Here is a 16,179-nt window from a genome sequence, read left to right as displayed (position 1 = left end):
GTGGTCTGTAGGATATGTTGGTTTTCATCCTTTGGTGATGGGTGGGTAAAAGATTCCCACATCAAATTTTATGTATGATTCTTTTAATGAGTCATAACCATGACATAATCAGAGCAAAAATGTTACTTATATGATCATATAATAATTGTGTTTGTAGGATATTCTGGAAAAATATCCATAGATATCCATTTCATAGTAAATATGAATAGCAAAATGTTCAGTATGAGAACTATGTGCAATGCAATATAAGTATCTTTATTTGATACTTATTTGGTTACTGTTCAGATGTGCATCCATTTTGTTAGCACTTCAGTGTAGGGTAAGGTGACCAGATTTTAACATTGGTAAAGAGGGACATTGTGGGCGTGGCTTATTTTGTGGGTGTGGCTAGCTGGTCATGTGACTGGGTGGGCGTGGCTAGCTGGTCATGTGACCGGGTGGCCATGGCTATGTGTATAGGGACTACTCAGAGGGCTGAAAAGTCATTTCTGACAGGTCCTCACACTTTTGACTGGTCCTCACACTTATGACCATCCTCACATTTATGCCCGCGCAGTATTCTTAACAACCATGTCACTCATTTCACAACTGCTTCTCTTAACCATGGTGAAAAGATAGGGCAAAAACGTAAAATGTGAGGACAGTCGTAAGTTCGAGGACTGGTCAAAAGTGTGAGGACCAGTCAAAAATAACTTTTTCAGCCCTCTGAGTAGTCCATATGCACAAAAGGACTAACCAGAGGGCTGAAAAAAGTCATTTCTGACAGGTCCTCGCACTTTTGACTGGTCCTCACACTTATGACCATCCTCATATTTATGCCCATGCAGCATTCTTAACAACCATGTCACTCATTTCACAACTGCTTCTCTTCACCATGATGACAAGATAGGGCAAAAATGTAAAATGTGAGGACAGTCATAAATTCGAGGACTGGTCAAAAGTGTGAGGACCAGTCAAAAATAACTTTTTCAGCCCTCTGAGTAGTCCATATGCATTAAAGGATACAGCAATAGAGAGGGATGAAGGAATGGAAATTAGAGTAGGAGTGAGGGTAAGAGAGGGAGGAAGAGAGGAGGAGAAGGAGAAAGGAAGAGGAAGTAGGGAGGAGAAAAAGAGGGTGGGGGGAAGAGAAAGTAAGAAGGAAAGAAAAGAGAGTGGTGGTAGGTTTGAGGAGAAAGATTGCTGTACAATAAAAAAGATGAAAGGGAAGAAAGCCAACCCCAAGCAAATATAAAGATATTAAGATTAAGAATGAATTGTTAAACTTTAAAGAATAAAAGAGAACAAATATGAATAAATAGCAATAATTAGAAACACACATACAAACATACAATGTATTTTCTTTGAACAGAATATTTGGCTGGTTCACAAATTTAAACAGCGTTTAGTCATTTCAATTAAATTTACAATTTCTATATTTCCTTTTTGCCATATTTATTCCTCATCTATTTTTTAAAAAAAACAATATTACCCTTCATCCTCATCTCTAATCTTAATCAAATTCAATTTTTCCCTTCTATTCTATATTATACCTCTTCCCATTGTCATCTATTTTTATATCCATCCTCACATTGGTTAATTATGTAATTATGTAATACAGTTGTTTAATACAAATTCAACATTTTAATATAAATCAATTAGTTATATAACTATTTTTTTTGTATATTAATCAATATGAACATGAATATTCCAATTATTTCCATGCAATCCAATTTCTTACAAATCAATTAATTATATTTACCAATAATAATAAACCAAATAATTTCCCCCATATATTCCTCCAAACCACAACTTAACCATTTCTGCTTTCAACACAACATACAATTATTAATAGTATCTCAATTATTACAATTCCCTAGTTAAATAGAGCTTTTTTTCTTTTGTGTTTTAAAATCTTGAACTCTCCTCTTTTGCCCAAAATTTCCCATTGTTTGCAGTTTTGTACCTACCTTTTTTGGTGGGGAAAAAGAAAAAGAAAGAAATCTCTCTCTGCCTCATTTTGTCACGTTGCAGCTTTACTTTCGCTTTCGCCTTTGTTTTCAGTATAACTAGGGGGAAAAAAATCTGCCCCAGGAACTTTTTGCAGCTTTTTGCAGCTAATTAACCTAGTGGAAGCTGTTAACAGGGGCTGTTTTTTCTATTTTTGCAGGCATGGGTCTATTCATTTTTTTTTTAACACTGATCAGCTGTAGGTCGGCCCTTTGAAGCCCCACGGCAAGAGTTTAAAGAGTTTTTTTTCCCTCTAGCCATCAGCGGGGATTCAGGAGGCAGCTGGGACTCAGGAGGCAGAATGAAAAATCGGGACTTTTTTAAAATGCTGCGGGACGCGGGACAAATTGCTCAAAAGCGGGACTGTCCCGCCAAAAGCGGGACGTCTGGTCACCTTAGTGTAGGGACCTTTTTGAAATATGGTAAATTGGGTAAAATAACATAGTTTAGTAAGCCAGAATTTAAGAGTATAGAATGTAAGATTTGCCAATTTGATTTAAATCAGTTTTAAACCTCCATCATCATCTGGAAAGACTACCTTTAAATTATTGCATTTTTCATATTCAAAAAGTAGCTTTTTGCATTCTCTGCCTGTGAGTGACATTCCTTTTTTCAGTTGAAGTCAGGTGTGGCTTCAGTTTATTTTCCTCCAAATTGTTTCCCAACTCTGCACATTTTAGAGAAGGTTTTACCTACCATATATTTTTGAAAGGAAATTAATGTTTTCTGTTTGTTTTCTATTCCTTATTGCAATATCACACCAACATTTGAATATCTTTAGAACAAGACATCTGTATCTCAGTCTTACAACCCTGCCAATTATAGTAGGCCTTTTTTTTACTGATTAAAGAAGTTCTCACTGATTCATCAAGAAAGCTGTAATTGATTAACCTGCCAATTAAACTCTGCACCGTTATTTGGTGTGTATCTTATATAATTGTAAGATGGTTGAGTAGTAGTTTATATGGATTAAATAGTTCAGCTATTAAGACTGCTGTAAAGGCAGCTAATGTTTATATATTTGTATATGGATGTATATTAATAAATTCTGTGGTATAAATGCTGATATACAGTCCTTGGGATAAATCAGACTGGAAATGTAAATAATGTTAATTACTGTGGCATATGGAATAATGTAATATATAATTACAGCTTTTCCAAGGGGATATTGAAATTTTTCTTTAATTGGACATAACACCAGATAAGAATGTGGCAACCTGGCAGTTTATAAATAAGTCATTTATAATTAAAGAACATACTACTCCCAAAGGATTTTTGACATCTTTGCCTGGAAATAACTAACTAGAAATCAGAAGCAAGCAGGATTTAAAAATAAAACGGAAACAACATTACTATTCAGTGCTTCTTAAGAATATTGATGAAGCTTTCAGTAGGTGAGAAAGGCACTGATGTTCAGTTGTGATTTCCTAAATCTATCTCTGTTTTTCTTTAAAATAATTACTTTTGTAAAATTGTTTTTAAAAAATCAAAAATATTTTTAAATTATTTTTTTTTTAAAGGGACAGATCAGTAATTGTAAATTTTTTCAGCATACCCCAAAACAAGGGGAATGCCTGTTTAGAAGACTGCAATAGAGATAGTCTTCCTAGAAGACTACTAGGAAAAAGTTGAGATGGTTGGCATGGTTTCAATGAGTGAAACTGCTGGACATTTGTGGGATTTCTTGACCCCTTAACTGTTCACACAATTAAAAAAAGCTACACCTCTAATATTGGAGATGCTTTGGGGCCAGGAAACACAATGGAATATCTAGAATGGCTGACCTATGATGTCCATTCATAAAATGGCTATGGTGATGATTGCAAGTTCCAAATCTATTTCAGGCAAGGGCAAATTACTAGGGCTGAAAAAATAGTAACTTGACCACAAAACAGTTTAACTGAACATAATTTATAGTTCATTTTTGTAGTTAGCCAAGAACATTTTTTCTCTTTGATCAACGATTGATATATAAGATACATCCCAACATGTATCTTTTTGCATCAAATGTGGATCCCAACACATTCTCTCTGTTTTGTATATTAAGGTAAAGGTAAAGGTTCCCCTCGCACATATGTGCTAGACTCTAGGGGGTGGTGCTTATCTTTGTTTCAAAGCTGAAGAGCCCGCGCTGTCCGAAGACGTCTCTGTGGTCATGTGGCCGGCATGACTAAATGACAAAGGTGCACGGAACGCTGTTAACTTCCCACCAAAGGTGGTCCCTATTTTTCTACTTGCATTTTTTACATTCTTTCGAACTGCTAGGTTGGCAGAAGCTGGGACAAGTAACGGGACCTCACCCTGTTATGCGGCACTAGGGATTCAAACCGCTGAACTGCCGACCTTTCGATTGACAAGCTCAGTGTCTTAGCCACTGAGCCACCGCATCCCTGTTTTGTATATTACTGATACATAAACTGCCAATTTTTCCATATAACTCCACATGATCATTCTGTTTTCAGTGAAAACAATTAGTCAATAGAACAGCTTGCATTCCAGAGTTGTGGCTACTCCATTGTTGGTGGTTTTCAAGAAAAAATGGACAACCATTTGTCTGAGATGGAATAAGGACTCCTGCAGGGGGTTGGACTAGAAGACCTCCAAGGGACCTTCCAGCCTTATGATTCTATTGGATTGTTTATGTAAAACGTGTTTAATCCATAATGCTAATTACTTATGCCAATAAATATAAATTATTGACTATATTTTTTAAAAAATTAGCCACTTTAGAAAACTCTTTAAAATCATCTAAAAACAGCAGTACAAGTGGAGTTCCAGTATACTGAGCATAGTTCACTATATTTTATAGTTTTCTAATTTAATCCAATATATGTATTTTAGATTGATAAAAATAATATATAATTACTTAAATATATGTTTAACTTTTTGGTCAATAGTTTAATGAATATTTATCATGATTTAATAGTGTATTAGGTTTGTATGTTATCATTTTAATTGTACTCCTTCTATTCAAAACATAATATTCATGTTCCAAATCATGCATATCTGGATTTCTATTATTTTTACATTGTTTTATACACTATTTCATTTTAATACTATTATTCAAAGTCAACTTTTCAGTTCCTTGTTTTAGTGAGTTTAGGTTTAATTAGTAATTAATTATGAGATTTTAGTTTGTTTCAAGCATGTTTAAATTTAGCTTATCTAAAGTATCTCTTGTTTTAATTATTGTATAGAAACATTTCTTTTTTATTTAATTTCCTTAGAACTGTTCTATAGAAGAAATTAAAAGGCTTTGTCTTGAACAATTGGACCTTATGTCTGAAAAGAAGTTACTGAAAATTCTTGAAGGTAAATAACATATATACTGAACTAACATTTGGATTGCTTATTCTAAAATTTGAGAGTAACAACTATTGAAGACTAGATGAGGACACAGCTTTGTTTCAATTAAGAAAATTAGAAATATTTTTGTAGTAAAGAACTAAATACTATATTTATATAGATTTTATAAATTTATATAGATTTATATAAATTTATATAGATTTTAATTGTTTTTAATATTTGTATTTCATGTTTTTAATTCTGGCTGTGCACCGCCCTGAGTGCTCAGGGAGAAGGGCGGTATATAAATTGAAAATAAATAAAATAAATAAATAAATAAATATATAAATGTATGTTTACTAAGATGTAACTTTTACTGACTTCACCAGGATTTCTTTGCAAATCATATATATTGTCTGGAAATATACATATATGATTAAAACCTATGTGTCTTTCTAGACATCAATTATAGCTACTAAAATCAGAATTTAAATATCTGAATTAGAGACAACAAGAGTTTAAAGCCCTCTATTTTATGTGGTGCCATTAGATTAATTATTGCGCTTCAAACTATGGAGTAATTCATACCAAAAGGAATCAGTAACCTTACAAAGTTTGATCATTTTAACTCTATGAGTATTTAGGTACATTTGCATCATCTGAAAAAAGAAACATCTTTAGTTTTTGTCAAGTCATAGGTAGGATCATATAAACTACCTTTCCTGCAGAAGAAGAACAAAAAGATTTAGAAGAGAATTGGAGACTGATGGTACCGCAAAATAGAACAGCAGCAGGAAAAGTGAGAAAGAAGTGGCTCCTACTGCTGGGTTATCTTTTGATCTCGCTTAGGGCTCCTCCAAGCACTTTCCAAGTCCATGTGAGCCATGGCAAGAGTGAGACTGAAAGGCATAGGCAGGTGAAGGAGCAGATAAGTTTTCTTTGGAATTTAGGGGTCTATTTATTAAAAAAGTTATTTCAAATACTGAGTTACTTCCAATTCAAATCTCTTTCCTAAATCAGATGGTACATATTGGCTCATGTCACAATCCAAGTTCAGCTGGGAACAAGAGGGGGGTCTAGAACAACTTGGTGTGGCCAACCCGCCATGGCCAATTCATGGCGGGATGACTTGCCGTGGCCAACTCACCCTGGGCCAACTTGCTGAGGGACAATTCAACAATTCAATTTTAAATATTTTAAATATTTAAAAAAAGATTTTAATATCTGAAATTCACATTTCGTTTTGTCCCTCCATTTGCATCCATTTTTTAATGATTCTATTCCACCATTTCTTCAATATTAGTGTAACTCTTGTCTCACAGCAAGTTTTCCTGCGGCAAGCTGACTGTGGCGAATTGTCCTGCAGCAAGTTGGCCACAGCAAGTTGGTCATGGGAAGTTGGCCATGCCGAATTGCCCACACCGAGTTGTCCTAGACCCCACTGTTGTTCCCAGCTGAACTGGGTCTGTGACATGAGCCAATATGTACCATCTGATTTAGGAAAGAGACTTGAATTGGAAGTAACTTAGTGTTTGAAATAATTTCTTTTCTTGACCAAGTTATCAGAATCTTTGCCTCATTTTCTAAGACTGATTACTTGGACCTGTAATGTGGTTTGTATACTAATCTTGTTCTTTTCTGCTGAGTTATTTTGCTGCTTGATGATAAATCCTGTCTCTGCTTCATCATTGTTCTTGCTTGGCTATATGAAAAACCTAGCAAATCCTATCTGCCTGCCCAAAAGCTCAGTTATCCTGTGTAGGAGCTTAGCACTTTGGATGGAAAGAACAAATGTCACATGGCAGGGGATATAAGTGAAATTAGAGAAATGGAGGCCAGGAGACAATGTTTTTCTGTCACTGTTATTGGAATAGTCTTTCTGAGGTTTGTTTCATATTTGTAACAATCCAGAAACTAAATAAAATGGAACTCTTATGAAGACTGATTGGTAAATAGTTCTCTATTGTCATTTTTAGTTTATCTTCAAATTATTTAAGTTGATTAATTATGTTATTTTAGTATTGATTTTGTTATTACCCTGTTTCCTCCAAAATAAGACATCCCCTGATAATAAGCCCAATTGGGCTTTTGAGTGCATGGCAATAAGACCAAGCGCTTATTTCAGGGTTCAAAAAAATATAAGACAAGGTCTTATTTTTGGGGAAATGCGGTAGTTTATTCATTTTTATGATTAGTATTATTTTAATTGTGCATTTTTATTAATAATTAGTTGTTTTTTATTTATTTTATCTTTTATGTAAGTTTAGGAAACTGCCATGGTCTCTTGATTTGGTGAAATGGAAGTAGAACTATTTATGCTGTATTGGAGAAAAGTAGAAGGAACGAACTATCAAATAAGTCATTTGTTTTTTAATTATAGAAAATTTTAAAGATGGGACCCTAGAGCATTGCCTTGTCCTATGAGCTAAGCCTCTACTTTATCTATCTTAGTGGTGTTTATTCCACCATGAATGCCCTCCATATTTATAGTGTTTAATCCCCAGAATTATCTGGACAGCTTAGTCATTGGGAGTTGAAGTTGTTCATACATCTAACGGGCGAGAACTTGTTGCTAAGTGAGACAAGTAAGTTAAGGGAATTTTGCCCCATTTTACGACTTTTCTTACCACAGGTTATCAAAGGTTGTTAAGTGAATCACTGCAGTTGTTAAGTTAGTAGTACGGTTGTTAAGTGAATCTGGCTTCCCCATTAACTTAGCTTGTCAGAAGGTCGCAAAAGGTGATCACATAACCTTGGAACACTGCAACTGTCATAAATATGAACCAGTTGCCAAGTGTCTGAATTTTTATCATGTGACCATGTGGATTCTGCAACGATCATAAGTCTGAAAAACAATCATAAGTCACTTTTTTCAGTGCCGTTGTAACATTGAACAGTCACTAAACAAAGTGTAGCAAGTCGAGGACTACCTGTACTGACATGTAATAACTATCCCTACAATTTCTAATTCAAGATTTGGCAACTGATCATTTCAGGGATTGAAACCTAGGACTTTTTTTCATGCAAAGTATGCAGAAAGCACTGAATTTTCACGCAAAGTGTCTTCTCCCTTATTCCTGTGTCTTACAGAAAGAAGAGCAACTCCCATTTTTTTATATCTTCCAACTGTTCATCAACATTGTCTGTCTATGAAAATAGCCTTTCAGTTCATTCCTCAAGTATATAAACCAGCTCAATCTTCTGCCAGACCTACAGATAAAGACAAGGAAATTGTATTGCAGGAGAGAATGAGAAACCAGTGCTGGGATTTGAGGAAGATATTATATGATTTGGATGAAATAAAGCCAAAGTCTGAATAGAAGTGAAGTGATGACAGGTGTTGATAGAGAAGGTCAGTTATTTTAGGGAAAGCAAGATAGGACTAGAATATAAACATCAAACATCCATTTTCTTTGTCCTTATGAAGGAAGCATAAATTCTATTTTGTAATTGCAGTATGAATAGAGATTTGCCAGTGCCCTTACTTGGCATCAAGGGCAGCTCCTCCCACTAATGGTAGATGTGATTACTGAGACATTGTTTGGATATTGAATAGCTCAGTAGTCCCAAATGTATAGATATGGGCATTTAAAGAAGCACATGCATTAATTATACTATGCTTTTGTTGTGTGATACATTTATATATTCCTAAAGCAGTGGAGTCTTTTTTGAAATTGTGGATCCCCAATGAACACTAAGCAAAAAAGTGTGTTTGCATATGCAGCAGACAAATACAGCAATTGTCTATAATATAACTAGAATAAGACACTTCTAGCAAGTGTAGGGAAATGTAGCTGGGATCTCTCTAAATATGGGGATATTTAAGATTAATATTTTCAGAATCAGAGTTGCTCACAAATGTAATACTTTTTTCTTACTTTGCAAATTAAAAATTGGAAGTTGTTATGTTCATCTTAATGAGGATTGGTTTTGTTTATTCAAATTACATGGTTGCACAGTTTAAAATACCAGGGCAGTTTAAGAGCAAATTTAGAACCAAGTGCAGTATCAAATCTTAAAAACAAGAAGGGACAATCACTCAGTGCCATAAAACATACTCTAAAGATGTCTCAGATTTTGTCTCACTTGGTGTCCTGGCCCAATTTTTATGGGAATAGCCAGCTCTTCAATGCTTTCTGAAAGGCCAACAGGATTTCCATTTGTATTTTGGGAGATAAGCTGTTCCCTATTGGGTGGGGTGGGGTGAGGAGGTAAGCAGGCGCCATGGCAGGGAAAACATTCTTTCTGAGTCCATCATATAGCATTGCTTGATGGAAAGGACTTGGTATCTGCCAACTCTGTTGGATTTGTTGGGTTGGACTTCCCAGGTAAACCATACATGAAGCACAACTAGATGAGTAAGTCTACTTTATTGTAAGGCTACTTTAACAGAATCTTGCAAGTCTAAAAATGCAGACTTCCTGCCTGCCACGTTTAACTGCTAGACCTGTTAGGGCAAGTCTTTTCTAAGTTTCTTTCTTTGACCATTCAATGATTGTGGGCTTCTGTCTTTCTTGTCTGATAGTTTCCCAGGCAGCATCTCTTCTCCCCTTTTCTCAAGAATGCATTCCATTATATTTATTTATTTATTTATTTATTTATTTATTTATTTATTTAATTAATTAATTAATTAATTAATTAATTAATTAATTTATATACCGCCGTATTCCTAAGGGACTCAGGGCGGTGAACAGTGAACGATAAAAATACATGTAATACAAACGTTAATAAAAAAAAAAAACCAATTAAAATATACTAAACACTCTGGTCCTAGATAATTCAAGACATCCCAGTTTAAAATAAAATCAAAAAAGCAATATAAAGGGAAAGTTAGGCCAGGCCGGCCTGCTGAAACAGGAATGTTTTGAGGGCACGGCGGAAAGTGCGTAGATCCGGAATCTTCTGTATCTCTTGGGGGAGCTCGTTCCAGATGGTGGGTGCCCTCACAGAAAAGGCTCTCCCCCTGGGGGCCGCCAGTCGACACTGTTTGGCTGATGGCACCCTGAGAAGCCCCTCTCTATGGGAGCATAGTGGGCGGTGAGAGGCTATTGGTGGCAGAAGGCGGTCTCGTAAGTACCCCGGTCCTAAGCCATGGAGCGCTCTAAAGGTGGTAACTAAGACCTTGAAGCGCACCCGGAAGACCACAGGGAGCCAGTGCAGCTCGCGCACTGATGATGGGACAGACAGAATTAATAAGAGACAGGTGGTTTTCATATAACTCAACCTTGTGCTATGAAGAGGTTTACAGATGGCATCATTTTTAATTGAACCTGGAAGCTTATTGTATATATATATAGCTTTTATTGTCATTGTACATCATGTATACAACGAAATTGGTTATTGGAAGCCAATGCAGCTCATAGAGAGGTGGATTAACATGGGCATGTCAAAGTATGCCCATAACTTCCCATGATGCCACATTCTGGACCAGCTGCAGGTTTTGAGTGTTAGATGATAGCTTACACAAAGATAAAACTTTGCCTGTGCTAATTAGCAATGGTTCTGCAGGGTTCCACATTGAAGATAATAGAGCTGTTGTGCATGATGAATAGCGATAGCACTTAGACTTATATATCGCTTCACAGTGCTTTACAGCCCTTGCTAAGCAGTTTACAGAGTCAGCATATTTTCCCCAACAGGATCGAACTGCTGGCAGTTGGCAGAATTAACCTGCAGTACTGCATTCTAACCACTGCACCACCAGGGCTCCTAACATAAATGTGGAGTATTTTTTTTTCTTGTGTGTAAATATGGAGCAACTTCTAGACAGACGATGCTTATCTTAAAACAGCCTGCTACTCTTCTAGGAAAGAATACCCCTTTGGAGCTTGCAGTGGCTTTTATTGCCAACTGTCTATAAAATGCAGATATTTCCTTTACTGACTACAATTAGAGATTGCTTATTTCAAGCTCCCTTCTGAAACAGTAGAAACAATTTTTCTTCCTTGACAGTAATAACAGTATATATTGGTGAATAACATTGGTGAAAAATGCTACCAAAACATAACATCTCATATTGACATTTTATTTTAAGGTGAGAGTGGGGTGGATTCTGACAGTGATGATGAGACCAATGGTGCTGAAGAAAAGACAATAGTCGAATCAGCCAGTCAGTAAGTAATTTCCATAAATTAATTATATTTGTTCTTAGATAGCTTGTTTTAATTTTGTCTTGTACTAAAACTTCAGTTGGAAATACTTGTAAAATGTCAGCAAAATTCCAGCTAAAACTTTGTCAAAACATTGGATGAACTGTAGAAATGTTGGTGAAAATGTATGAAATCTTGCTGCAATATGACAAATGAACAACTGTTGTGGATATTGCAAAAATCAAATAATGAAAGCCTGCAAAATTCCATAAAAAGCCTCAGTGGGCTCTATGGGATGTGCAAATAAACACAATATTGCATGACAAAATATTGTGAAACCCAGATGAAAATACTCTAAAATATAAAAGACTGCAATGATGGTTAATTCTATACAGTAATTTTTTTTCTGTTATTTTCTAAAATGTGAGAAATAGTAAAAGTTTGAGAGTATTTGCTGTGATTCAGTTAAAATAGTACTTTTAAAAATATTGATCTTGCACAATGGAGCCCTACCTACTAACATTTTGCATATTTTTTATTTTTATGGTATTTCCAATAGTGATTTTTAATTGAACTTTGAGCAGATACTATTAAATCAAGAAGTAAAATTGCCTATCTACTAGATTCAAATATTAGAATTCAGATATTCCTCATGGGTATTTTAATCAGCTGTCCAGAATTGTTAGGAATTAGGCCGCATTCAAATATGATAAATACATCAATCACCTCTTCATGTATGCCGTATGCTTTTCCTTTAAGAACAACTTTTTTTTCTTGATTGCACATGTATACAATGAACTTATTTATTTCAAAGTAAATCCTAATCTTTAATATTGTTTCTCTGAACGTACGTAGAATTGCAGGCTTCAATTGAGAGTCATTGCATTCTGAACTGCATTCATAGGAGGGAATGGCATTATAAGTATTGGACTTGATCTTGAATTGTAACCTGCTTTGATACACCTGGGAGGCAGAAAGGTGTACATTCCAACAGTATCCCTTGTAAAGAGATTGTGTTACTTCTCAGATGGTAATCATTTTGAGTTATCTGAGGTCCTTGCTAAAATACATTTTTTGTAGATCTAATATTTCTTTCTGCTCCCCCCCAAATCTAATATAAACTTATAGTTGACTTGTTTAGTGGGAGTTATAAAACTTCAAAAGATACAGACATATGCTAATAGGACAATTATAATGCTATTGTAAAATCATAGCAGGAAAGGAAGAAAAATCAACCTAATCGAGGGCATTTTACTTTCATTGGCTTTTCCATAAGTGACTTCGAAATGATCTGTTTTTTTATTTTTTATTTTTTTTAAAAAAAAGCGACCAGGCAATATTTAATAAAGTCTTTTGATAGTAAATAGGTAATGGGGGATAATATTTTTATAATATTGTAGGTTGTGAGAAAGCAACGTTTTCCCAGAAATAAATATATGTAATGAATCTCTATCTTCTATCAGTTAGAAATGAATTGTGCGATATGACCTTTAAATCTCGAACAATCTTCATTTATGTAAAAAGGTATGCTGTAATAATGACTTTATCAGTTGGCGTAGTTTGGTTAAAATAAAAATTAAATGGGAAATGTGGTCCCTAAAATTTATACTATTTAGCCACAAGATGGCAGAAAATGCATGCATATTAAAAGACCAATTGCAGCCCTACATCAGAAATTCTGTATGTGACAGCAAAGAATTGCTCAGCGTTAGTGTTTTGGACAACACATTGTCTTATTAGTATATGTACAGTTCTGTTCTGCTGAAGTGGTTGATAGAAACCAGGTACTACATTTTTCTTCCAGATGGTTTTGTATCAGACTCTTCAGTTGTCAGAAAAATGACAGAGCTAAATAGGTTGGCTGTAACCATTTCCATGACCTCTACTACAAGCCATGTTATTAGAACTAAAGAAGTTACTGTGTAGCTCCTGCCGAACAACAATTTTGAGTCCCAAATGAAATTTGCCAGCAAGTTTCAAGGAAGAAAAAATTGTATTATTTTGAAACCTATACCCTTGGGTAGTTTCTTCCTCAATAAAAGTAGATTTTGGCCAACCATCCTTTTAGTTTGCTGATGAGGAGTGCTTGATTATAGGATTACCATCTAATTCAGGAACTGAAGTCTTTATCCTATGTTCAGTTAGAAAAAAGGATATAAAAAACTAGGGGTATAATTGTCAAGTACCCTTCTCCTGTTTGCCAGCATGTATGAAAAATCTATTTTTAGTCTGATTGTAATATACTTTGAAAAGCTGGTATTTAACTTTGTATTGGAAGGGTATTGCAATTTTAAGGACATTGCAATTTGAATTTAATTCTAATGAACTGTTTGCATGTCCAGCTGTGGGATAATTTCAACGTTGTATGTACCATTGATGTTTTGCATAGTTAAAATAGGTAGACATAGGTAAAAGTCCTGTGAATTGTATGGTATTGTGTATGATATTGTTATTTTACAAACAAGGAATCCTATGACATCTAAAACATTGCCAGAAATATTATGGTACAAGATTATTTCATGATAAAGTTGTTTGAAGAGCAGAAGACTCTTTGCTGTTTTTGTTTAACTCTGACCTGCAGTGTCATTGAGTGTTTTGATTGTGTATGTATATTAACATAATATGTATTTTGCAATTGTTAGACAAAATAATTCAGGTGTGAAATTACTTATATAAATATAAAATAATTTTATGACTAAAATGCTCATTAAGCTCAGCAACTGGATTAGTCTGCCTTGATTTCAAAATCCTGTGGAGAGCTGTATCCTGTTTTCTCAAGTGAGTTTTATAGTCTTTCTTTTCCATTACTGCTTTGTATAAAGACAATTAAACAACAGATAAGGTGCCTCCATTTAGCAGTTTCCCCTCAGTGTACAGTAGACATTTTCACATGAAGGTGAAAGCATGTAAAAATCTCTTAAATTGGCCTCTCATCAACTCTTCAGAAAATGTGTTATTTTTCTTTCAGTTCTGTATAAACTGTCAAATGTATATGGCTATTTTAAAGAGATGTCCTTGCCACAGTTTTGAGCTAGGCTATTCCTTGTTGCAGATTGTATAGTTGTCTTTCCTGAAATCATCTTTCAGTTTTGAGAATATAGGCTAAATTACTGTTAAAATATATTTCTTATCATCACTGTGATGGTAGCAATGATTTTAGCAATTGCAAATGTAGCATTGAGCAGCACTGCATAGGTTTGAATTTGGTTCTTTATGCAGCAGTTCTCTGAGAATAAACCCTCAAGTGTGTTTTACATTTAGTTCTTATCCAACACTGTGGGCTTATTTTGAGGCATCCTAGTTTGATCCTAAAACTGCTTGCTGGGGAACCTTTTAATCCTATCTAATGTAGAAAGAATTAACTTTCAGATTCTGCTTCTGAAGGTAGTAACACTAGACAGATTCACTGCTGGAGGCTTTGTGGGCCTGCCATTCATAAAGGTAATTGTTTTCAGATGTTTTGTAGGTTATTAGTCCTTCTGAGTTCTTCAGTCAGACTTCTTTAGGACTTAAAATGCTGAAGGCCATTCTGGGAAGATGGAGCTGGGAAAGCATTTTATTAAGAAGTCAGAGATGGATTTTTTTTTCTAGAAAGGGTCATAACCCATTCAGAGAATCAACAATAGGTGTAGCACATATCTTTGGGGTGAGGCCAATGATCAATATATCACATATTACTCTATGCAGAAAATACTGAAAGTATTGATTGTCATCCCTTGCAGGGAGTATGGACAACCAGGCAATACTCCGAGTTGTAAAATAAGCTTACTATGTTCCTGGACTCATTAGGTTGTGTAGTTGCAAAGAAAGGCGAACTTTCCTCTCTTTTAACTGTTATCTGAAATAAAGATTTTGAGTGGAAGCCACACTTCCTTCTTTTTCATATTTATTAAAAAAAAAAAGACAAGAACCTGTCCTTCTTAACAGATTTTGGGTTATTTTGGGCTTTACAAATTTGGGCTATTTTATAATATAGTTCATATAGTGCACTTTCAATGACATAGGGTCTTCTTCTTATGCCCAAATAATATCAAAATATATTATGCCTTCAGAAACCTCTAAAATAATTCTTTAGATTCATTGCATCAAGTTTAGCTTTATCCAGCTTGGTTCCCTCCAGGTATTTTGGGACCATAAATTCCTAATTCTCAAGCTGGCTTGGAATTCTGAAAGTACTTGCCCTATCAGATCTAGAGGGAAAAGTAGCAGGCTAGGGAAACTAATGTAATTTTTTCTGAAAACTGTCAATATACCGTATATGCTTCATTGTATTACTATTATTTATGATTATGTCATTACATAAATCAAGCAATAAAATAGAGTGCTAAGCAGGTTTTGATATATTTGAAGTGCTTATTTTATAATTATAAAAGACAAACTAATTTAAATGTGTTCTTGTTCTCAGGCAAGACAATAGCATAGATTCTACGTCTTCTTTGAAGGAAGAAAACAAATTGGAAGGGCTGGATTCAAAACAAGGTAGGGATTGGAGAAAATCGAACTGTTTTGTGTTAAGTATCCTGATATGATGTGACTGAAAATTGGGTGGGTGGGGAATTTTCATCCGTGTATATAAATATATTGTAAAGACCCATTAGAACTACATATTTATTTGGAAAAATATATTTATATGATATAAAACTTTGAATTAGTTTTTAGTTGTCAGGTAAGGAGAAGAACAGGCATAGATGGATTGCACATTCCCATCAGGTAAACTCAATATTCATAATGTCAATTCTTTAACCATGGTTTTGACTATGAGTTCATACAGTTGTCGGTTTATATTAATGAATGGTTTTCATTCAACCATACAGGA

General features: G+C 34.7%; 1 protein-coding gene across 1 annotated transcript in view; it reads left to right on the top strand.

Annotated features, from left to right (window-relative positions):
• Nucleotides 1–16,179, top strand: part of CAAP1 (caspase activity and apoptosis inhibitor 1) — a 32,705-nt gene that overhangs the window by 4,649 nt on the left and 11,877 nt on the right. The window contains exons 3-5 of the mRNA XM_034410546.2: nucleotides 5,217–5,301; nucleotides 11,309–11,387; nucleotides 15,769–15,842. Coding sequence (XP_034266437.1) covers nucleotides 5,217–5,301; nucleotides 11,309–11,387; nucleotides 15,769–15,842 — 238 coding nt within the window. The remainder of the gene's footprint in view (nucleotides 1–5,216; nucleotides 5,302–11,308; nucleotides 11,388–15,768; nucleotides 15,843–16,179) is intronic.

The sequence above is a fragment of the Pantherophis guttatus genome, chromosome 2 (assembly GCF_059756535.1).
Source record: "Pantherophis guttatus breed Tessera chromosome 2, ASM5975653v1, whole genome shotgun sequence".
NCBI classification, from domain to species: domain Eukaryota; kingdom Metazoa; phylum Chordata; class Lepidosauria; order Squamata; family Colubridae; genus Pantherophis; species Pantherophis guttatus.
Note: the sequence above shows the minus strand (reverse complement) of the source record. Positions and strands in the feature narration are given on the sequence as shown.